This window comes from Penaeus vannamei, chromosome 39, assembly GCF_042767895.1.
Source record: "Penaeus vannamei isolate JL-2024 chromosome 39, ASM4276789v1, whole genome shotgun sequence".
NCBI classification, from domain to species: domain Eukaryota; kingdom Metazoa; phylum Arthropoda; class Malacostraca; order Decapoda; family Penaeidae; genus Penaeus; species Penaeus vannamei.
In genome coordinates this window covers 8,457,940-8,466,896 of record NC_091587.1, presented here as the reverse complement: position 1 = coordinate 8,466,896, position 8,957 = coordinate 8,457,940, and the positions used below count along the sequence as shown (strand labels likewise).

General features: G+C 40.6%; 1 protein-coding gene across 1 annotated transcript; it reads right to left on the bottom strand.

Annotated features, from left to right (window-relative positions):
- Positions 1-3,720: 3,720 nt before the first annotated feature.
- Positions 3,721-7,475, bottom strand: LOC113821735 (G2/mitotic-specific cyclin-A). The gene is made up of 8 exons (XM_027374262.2): positions 7,111-7,475; positions 6,169-6,425; positions 5,868-6,045; positions 5,528-5,751; positions 5,218-5,422; positions 5,016-5,114; positions 4,626-4,774; positions 3,721-4,483 (listed from the first exon to the last, which is right to left on the bottom strand). The coding sequence occupies exons 1-8, from the start codon at positions 7,279-7,281 to the stop codon at positions 4,435-4,437; spliced, it is 1,332 nt and encodes a 443-aa protein (XP_027230063.2). The 5' UTR covers positions 7,282-7,475; the 3' UTR covers positions 3,721-4,434.
- Between the last annotated feature and the right edge of the window lie 1,482 nt (positions 7,476-8,957).

The window sequence follows — 8,957 nt, the reverse complement described above, 5'->3', positions numbered from 1 at the left end:
ATGTCTGTATGGTGTGTGTGTGATGTCTGTATGGTGTGTGTGTGATGTCTGTATGGTGTGTGTGTGATGTCTGTATGGTGTGTGTGTGATGTCTGTATGGTGTGTGTGTGATGTCTGTATGGTGTGTGTGTGATGTCTGTATGGTGTGTGTGTGATGTCTGTATGGTGTGTGTGATGTCTGTATGGTGTGTGTGTGATGTCTGTATGGTGTGTGTGTGATGTCTGTATGGTGTGTGTGTGATGTCTGTATGGTGTGTGTGTGTGTGATGTCTGTATGGTGTGTGTGTGATGTCTGTATGGTGTGTGTGTGATGTCTGTATGGTGTGTGTGTGTGATGTCTGTATGGTGTGTGTGTGTGATGTCTGTATGGTGTGTGTGTGTGACGTCTGTATGGAGTGTGTGTGTGTGTATGTGATGTCTGTATGGTGTGTGCGTGTGTGATGTCTGTATGGTGTGTGTGTGATGTCTGTATGGTGTGAGTGTGTGTGATGTCTGTATGGTGTGAGTGTGTGTGATGTCTGTATGGTGTTTGTGTGTGTGTGATGTCTGTATGGTGTGAGTGTGTGTGATGTCTGTATGGTGTGTGTGTGTGTGATGTCTGTATGGTGTGTGTGTGTGTGATGTCTGTATGGTGTGTGTGTGATGTCTGTATGGTGTGTGTGATGTCTGTATGGTGTGTGTGATGTCTGTAGGGTGTGTGTGTGTGATGTCTGTACGGTGTGTGTGTGTGTGTGATGTCTGTACGGTGTGTGTGTGATGTCTGTACGGTGTGTGTGATGTCTGTACGGTGTGTGTGTGATGTCTGTACGGTGCGTGTGTGATGTCTGTATGGTGTGTGTGATGTCTGTATGGTGTGTGTGTGATGTCTGTATGGTGTGTGTGATGTCTGTATGGTGTGTGATGTCTGTATGGTGTGTGTGATGTCTGTATGGTGTGTGTGTGATGTCTGTATGGTGTGTGTGTGTGATGTCTGTATGATGTGTGTGTGATGTCTGTATGCTGTGTGTGATGTCTGTATGGTGTGTTTGTGTGTGTGATGTCTGTATGGTGTGTTTGTGTGTGATGTCTGTATGGTGTGTGTGTGATGTCTGTATGGTGTGTGTGTGATGTCTGTATGGTGTGTGTGTGATGTCTATGGTGTGTGTGTGATGTCTGTATGGTGTGTGTTTGTGTGTGTGATGTCTGTATGGTGTGTTTGTGTGTGTGTGATGTCTGTATGGTGTGTGTTTGTGTGTGTGTGATGTCTGTATGATGTGTGTTTGTGTGTGTGTGATGTCTGTATGGTGTGTGTTTGTGTGTATGTGATGTCTGTATGGTGTGTGTTTGTGTGTGTGTGTGATGTCTATGGTGTGTGTGTGTGTGATGTCTGTATGGTGTGTGTGTGAGATGTCTGTATGGTGTGTGTGTGTGATGTCTGTATGGTGTGTGTGATGTCTGTATGGTGTGTGTGATACCTGTATGGTATGTGTGTGTGATGCCTGTATGGTATGTGTGTGTGATGCCTGTATGGTGTGTGTGTGTGATGCCTGTATGGTGTGTGTGTGATGCCTGTATGGTGTGTGTGTGATGCCTGTATGGTGTGTGTGAGATGCCTGTATGGTGTGTGTGTGTGTGTGATGCCTGTATGGTGTGTGTGTGTGATGCCTGTATGGTGTGTGTGTGTGATGCCTGTATGGTGTGTGTGTGTGATGCCTGTATGGTGTGTGTGTGTGATGCCTGTATGGTGTGTGTGTGTGATGCCTGTATGGTGTGTGTGTGTGATGCCTGTATGGTGTGTGTGTGTGATGCCTGTATGGTGTGTGTGTGATGCCTGTATGGTGTGTGTGTGTGTGATGTCTGTATGGTGTGTGTGTGTGTGTTGTCTGTTTGGATTGTGTGTGTGTGTGTGATGTCTGTATGGTGTGTGTGTAATGTCTGTATGGTGTGTGTGTGATGTCTGTATGGTGTGTGTGTGTGATCTGTATGGTGTGTGTGTGTGAGATGTCTGTATGGTGTGTGTGTGTGTGAGATGTATGTATGGTGTGTGTGATGTCTGTATGGTGTGTCTGTGTGTGTGAGATGTCTGTATGGTGTGTGTGCGTGTATGAGATGTCTGTATGGTGTGTGTGTGTGAGATGTCTGTATGGTGTGTGTGTGTGAGATGTCTGTATGGTGTGTGTGTGTGATGTCTGTATGGTGTGTGTGTGAGATGTCTGTATGGTGTGTGTGTGTGTGAGATGTCTGTATGGTGTGTGTGTGAGATGTCTGTATGGTGTGTGTGTGTGAGATGTCTGTATGGTGTGTGTGTGTGAGATGTCTGTATGGTGTGTGTGTGATGTGGGATGTCTGTATGGTGTGTGTGTGTGATGTCTGTATGGTGTGTGTGTGTGTGTGTGTGTGCGATGTCTGTATGGTGTGTGTGTGTGATGTCTGTATGGTATGTGTGTGTGTGTGTGTGATGTCTGTATGGTGTGTGTGTGTGATGTCTGTATGGTGTGTGTGTGTGATGTCTGTATGGTGTGTGTGTGTGATGTCTGTATGGTGTGTGTGTGTGATGTCTGTATGGTGTGTGTGTGATGTCTGTATGGTGTGTGTGTGTGATGTCTGTATGGTGTGTGTGTGTGATGTCTGTATGGTGTGTGTGTGTGATGTCTGTATGGTGTGTGTGTGTGATGTCTGTATGGTGTGTGTGTGTGATGTCTGTATGGTGTGTGTGTGATGTCTGTATGGTGTGTGTGTGATGTCTGTATGGTGTGTGTGATGTCTGTATTGTGTGTGTGATGTCTGTATGGTGTGTGTGTGTATGGTGTGTGTGTGTGCGGTGTGCGCGCGCGTGTATGTGTTTGCTTGTGTGCATGTCCGTGTGCACAGTGTGTCTGTTTTGTCTGTGTACGTGCGCGCGTGCAGTATGTGCGAGTGCGTATGTGTAGTGTGTATTTTTTTTTTTTTTTTTTTGGGGGGGGGGGGTGTATGGTGCGCACTTGCTTGCTTGGAGGGTTCTCTGATTAGCTAGCTGGTATTGTATGATCGGTGGTTATGTATATTTGCGTTTTCGTGGTCTCGTGCTTGTGACTGTATGAGTAAAGATAGGTCTGCAAACTAGTACTTATGTATAATCAAAGCGGAAGAAAGGAAATTTGTATCGGCTGAGCTGCCTTCTACTTAAGGCATTAATACAAGTTGTTTGAACCTGTGTTTTGTGCACGATCAAAGTTTATGCATTTGTCTGGATAGACCGATTTCGATTATTACGTGTACTTGTACGCATGTAAGTTCGTGACTGTTTAGATGTACATGTAAATACAGGTTAGGAATGCATGCATCGGTCGCGCGCACGCTGTGTCTAGGCGTCTGCGTGCTTAGAATACATGAATACAATTCAATTGTTTTGGGATTGCGTGCGCATATGTAATAATGTACCTGTATGCGTTTGTGGGTTTTAAAGCATGGAAAATTCTTGTTTGGTACATCACCCCACGAAATTTGCAATTCTGGATTGTTTAATGTTTTGTTTCATTTTAAAATGATTAGTGTATGCCCTAATACTAAGTAATAAGGGCTTAATTACAGTGAACTATACAATTAAGCTTAAGTCCTTTTTTAAGAATGATATAAATTAAGGTCTTTCTTGCAAAGTAAAACCTAAAAATTTATCTTTGTATTATTTTTCTCCTATTAGAAAGGGTCACATGGTCTTCCATCAATTCTCTATTTAAACATCTTAAAAGGGTAATAAACAAATTGTCAAAAAACGGGATTTATTCCATATGGTTGTAAATTCTTTGGAATGGCCAGAAGTCTGACAGTTTTGGTATTCAAATCGAAGGATAGAGATCTGAAGAAATGTATTTTGGAATAGGTCTTTCTGGTAAAAAATTCGAAGGACAAAATCCTTCATCCTTCAAGGTTTCTAGTTTACATATATACAGCCATTTGTACATGTCTTTCTGAACACTTGATATGTTTTGGCTGCAGCAAAGGATACCACAAGGCAATTCCTTTACATACAAAAATACTGAAAATCATGCTACCGACAACCTCCTAATGTCATGCAGTGACTGGTCACAAGCTTATGGCAGTTCAAATGAGAAAGATATCTGCAACAGGCCTTTTAAAGCTGGTGATTTCTTGCACTATTCATAAAATATAAAATTCTTGAAGTTAAAAAAAACTTAAAAAAACTGTCAACTGATAAGACATCCTGTGAAGGATAAAACTTCCTTACTCTACCAGAGGCCTGCATGCAACTATTCAACACTTCACTGAGAACCTGCATCATGCTTTAAACCAATGAACTTTGAAAAAGCTGAGAATATCACACATGATCACCGAGTTGTCTAATCTGTATAAAAAAGTGCTAACATTCCATTCAGTCTTGGGAAAAACAACCACACAAATTTACATAAACATCTTCACACACAATTAGCAGCATACCCTAATTACACTTTTGTTTCATCACCAGGGGAAGTGGCTTCGTGGAGTTAAGCGGGACACTCCATGCCATCTGCAGAAGTAACAGTTGAATATTAGACATTGCTTAATGTAAATCACTGAAGAAAAATTTAGGATTTTAATTTATCCATTTCCATGGTCTTCAATACATACTCCACATCTTCAAAACTTGGTTTTTAAAATATCTGACTTACTTTGTGCCTCTATATTTATCTCTAATGGCGTGTTGCTGAGGTTCGTGAACTCTGGAGAAAACACGATGTAGATTTACATAACATTCTCTCAGGTGTTCTAAACTGTATCCTGTGGATTCCACCATGTGTGATGGCCAGGCAGTGTGGCCCTGGAAAAGAAAATATCAAATAAGCTATCAAACTAAGATGTAGGCAAGGTTACTTCACATCTGGATCAACTGATACAAATGTTTAATACATGTTCCCCTTTTAAAAAGTACTGAAAGCTTTATTCATATCTTCAACTATAAACTTCCATTATTAAATTATGCACATAATGGGTCAAGCAATACACTTATCCTAAAAGCACTTAGTTTTCAAGTCCAAACTAAGCAATTATATGAAACTAACCTGTGTATGATTTGCTAACGCAACAGCAGATGCTGCAATCACAGAAGGCAGGAATCTCAGGAAAGGATCACATTCTAACATAGTAACCTCTGCCAAGAACTGGAAATAAAAAAATAAAGTGAGCCATCTGGTTATGGTTTGAAGTATTTCAAAATCTTTCATTAAGTCTTTATATGATCAGTTAACATTAACCAAGACCTACCAGGGATAAATGCAAGGTTTCTTCTGAACATTTGCACAATCTGGCAAACTTATTGACAAACAAATGCGTAGTTGGTACTGCCATGTCAAAACTTAACACTTTCAAAATAAGATGCTCCATTCTCAAAATCTGCCCAACTCTGTAGGTATTGTCGGTTATATAAGCAAATTGTCCTACGTCAGGAGGGTAGATCTCCTCATATTTCCTGGGGAAAGACATTTCAATTAGTACCAAGGCACTGGAGTTTTATTTTCACCTATCAAAACATTTTATATACAACATTGCAATAAACTTTTCATTCAAGACTTACGCAGCAATAAACATCGCTGTAGTGCCAACCAGCTGCAATTTATCCCTTTTAACAGACATGTGCGATAAAAATCGGTCAATATAAGAGACGGCCAAATATAAAGTTTCTGTATGTAGACTGTATTCCTCTGCTACTTCGACAAGCCAGTCAACAAGAATCCACCTCATACTTGCTGTGATATCTGTCTGCTTTGACATGTAGTTTGCTCGAGGCTTGTGGCACACCTATTAAGAGGGGTTAAATATTAAAATTAAAATAGGTTTGAGAATGAAAAGTAATCAATATTTTCCCATTTGTTTCATCCAATGATCCCACCCCCACCCTCACACACAAGTCATACCTCTGCTTCTCTCAGGTACTGGTAAATGTCTGCTGCATATTCTGGGACATCAAAAATGTCATCATTTCTACTCTGAAGCACATCTTCACGGGGAGTTGTTTCTACCACCATAAGGTCATCCTCACATACACTCATTTCCATTACATCTGAAGATCCTGGCTGTTCGATGGAGAGAGACCTGAAAAATAAGTACTTATTACTACAAGTTGATTATAACTTGATAGAGGTGTTACAGTATTCATTAAGAGAGGTGTTACAGTATTCATTAATTGAGGTAAAGTCTTAACAGCCAATATCTTACCTCTGCAACCCAGTTACAGAAGGGTCAATATCCTCAATAGATTCCTCTTCATTTTGTAATGGTTTACTTAACCTTTCATTTAATGGGTTAGGTCCTGTGGAATTACTAGATGCACTCTGGCTGTTACTGGTGGTTCCCAAGGAGAAGCATGAATCTTCATGAATAGTAAAAGAGGGTTGACTTGTCGAGAAAGATTTCTGTGTAGGGCAGGCATTTTCATCAGCTTGTTGTGGAATACCCGTTTCATAACTGACACCCTGGAAAAAAAATAAGCCTATGAGCCGAATCGCCAACCTTCCGTTGGTGTAAACAACTGATCTCTAGACTCCTCAGAAAACGCATAAATTTCAAATTCCTTACATTACAACAACTAACTTTTACCGAATATCCATTAAGTTATTGTTTACACATTAATCTTCAAAACTGGGAAAGTGTGGATAACCATAAAGAGCAATAAACAACCGACTTTCCATGAACTACTGGAATCGCGAGACGTTCCAGTTTATCTGCATTCGGTTTTATGCAAATCAAATGACTAATTCCGTTAAAGTATTTAAATTCGCAAGAGTACATATACTAAGTTTCATTATTAGTACCTTCAGTTGCACTTCACGGTTCTACGATGCCTTTTAGTACTAATATACTACTACTATAACCGACAACACGCAATGCAAACATACACTGGCCACGTCTTGTGATGACGCAGTACTCGTCTCTTATCTAGAAATCAAGGGATTTACTGCAACTCCACCACTGTGGATTCAAATATTATAAAGCGTTGTACATGTACACCATCTCTTCGAAAATATCACTAGCTAAAGTTTTAAAAACACTCCCCAAACCCATTTAAATTCCGTCTCGTTTCCACACCGCAACGAGTAAAACTCTCTCCTTTGGACACTTCGTAGTCTCGTAAGTTATTACACTTCTCCCTCCACATACCTGTTTGGCTGCTCTAGCTGGCTGTTTTCGCAAATTGGTGTTGATAGCACCGAGCACTGGTCGTCTGTTAACTTGCACATTGCTGCTCGTTCTCGGGTCCTCTCTCTTGACTCTTCGTTGGGCCGCCGGGACTCGGTTCTCCTGGTCTTCGAATATATGTGTAGAAGCCATTTTCGCCGGGAGGATTATCCTCTGCTTCCGTGCCAGCCACTGTTGCCTTTTGCAAGATCTTTTCTGAGGCCCAACGAAGCCAAAACCCACACTATTGACACCACATGAGGATAGTTCCAACTGGTGTGAGGAGGGAGCAGGGATTTTGAAGCCGCTCTGAGGACCAGCTGAGTCTCGACCGGACTCGCGGTTACGGTTTGAAGCAGCCAATCAGCGCCCGCCTCGCCCGTGACGTCATTGCGCACGCATACCTGACGGGCTGCACGGTTAAACGACCGTATGTAAATAACGATAGTTTGCGCTTTCCTCTTTTTATATCCTTGGTTTATTAAATTTCCTTTTGATGTTTTAGGATGTTTCTCATGCATGTTATAAATTTCTGAAGGGTGAAGGTGGGGCGGGATTGTGTAGGGAGATTCGGGTGCCGAACACGCTGAAATAACCTCGTGGGCGTCTCAATATTCCGTGGACATTTAAATTGTATGCGGGAAATATGAAAGGGGAATTCAATATTTTAACTCTCATGCTCGGTTAGTGCACTCCGGATTCCATATTCTGATTATGTTTATGATAAATAATTACCTCTCAGTTAATTTATTGACAAAAATACACAATTTTTGATCAGGTACGATGGTCCAAACTGTTCTACCATTTTCCGGAACGAGACAATTAACTTACTGAAGATTTTTTCAAATTATCCTTGCCTATATATCTTTGAACACTACGTTTTTGTTTTTTTGGCAAAGCTATAAGTAATTTGCAATGGGAATGCATGCACAAATCTCAACAGATTTTGATTGAAGAGTTGAACAGCAATGCCACTTTATTTTTTTTTTCTAAACTATTTTGCGAATGATTAACACCAAATACCAGACAGCAGATGGTTGTTACATTTTAGACAATTATGAAAGTAAGATATAAAAGAAAGCCAATCCGTGAATACTCGTATGCAGATACACAGCGAGAATAAACGAATAAGTATATCTCACTGCTTCCATGTAAACAAAACAATTTATAAAATTATCTTTATTTATACATATTTCATACATATTACTCGTACACCAGCGGAAAATGTCCAAATTCAAACCAGGATCCAGTATCACTGCTTTTTCGGTTTCCCGTCGAGATTCCAATTACCGATATTATTTGAAATAAACTATGGGTTCCTCAGCCTCGGCAGTAACGTATTTTAACTCTCCGTGGGCACACGGGTATGCCTATTTTGAAATTTAATGTTTGGATTGCCCTGCCAGATTAAAAGTATGGCGTTGATTTAAACTTTAGATAAATAAACAGTTTAGTGTGGAGGGGGTTTACCCATATCTCGGGTACTTCCCTTCGTTCCCTCACACCGCACTCCAGTTTCAGTTAGCAAATTGAACGTTTCTCATATAATTCGTTCCCTACTTTGCGTACTTGTCATCTGTACTGATTTCTGATCGATATGGATTTGAAAGCTAAACCCTGAAATAATCTAACTTGTACACTGATAGTATTTTTTAAATCGTTTTGAATTTTATGCAGTCAAAGTACTCCAGCTCCCGGAAATAATGACGTTTATTTCCGACCAAACGTTTGCCCAAACAACGTACTCGCGGCGTAACTGTAACCGAAGTCCTTCAGTTTTTAAATATGAAAATAGTCTTTAAACAATCTTTTTATATGAGAATGTATTT

Excerpts from the sequence above, each read along its gene's own strand:
- LOC113821735 (XM_027374262.2), bottom strand. The coding sequence starts at position 7,281 with ATGGCTTCTACACATATATTCGAAGACCAGGAGAACCGAGTCCCGGCG. Across the intron at positions 6,426-7,110 it reads CAGCTAGAGCAGCCAAACAG|GGTGTCAGTTATGAAACGGG; the intron begins GTATGTGGAGGG and ends TTTTTTTTCCAG. Across the intron at positions 5,115-5,217 it reads AAACCTTGCATTTATCCCTG|TTCTTGGCAGAGGTTACTAT; the intron begins GTAGGTCTTGGT and ends TTTTATTTCCAG.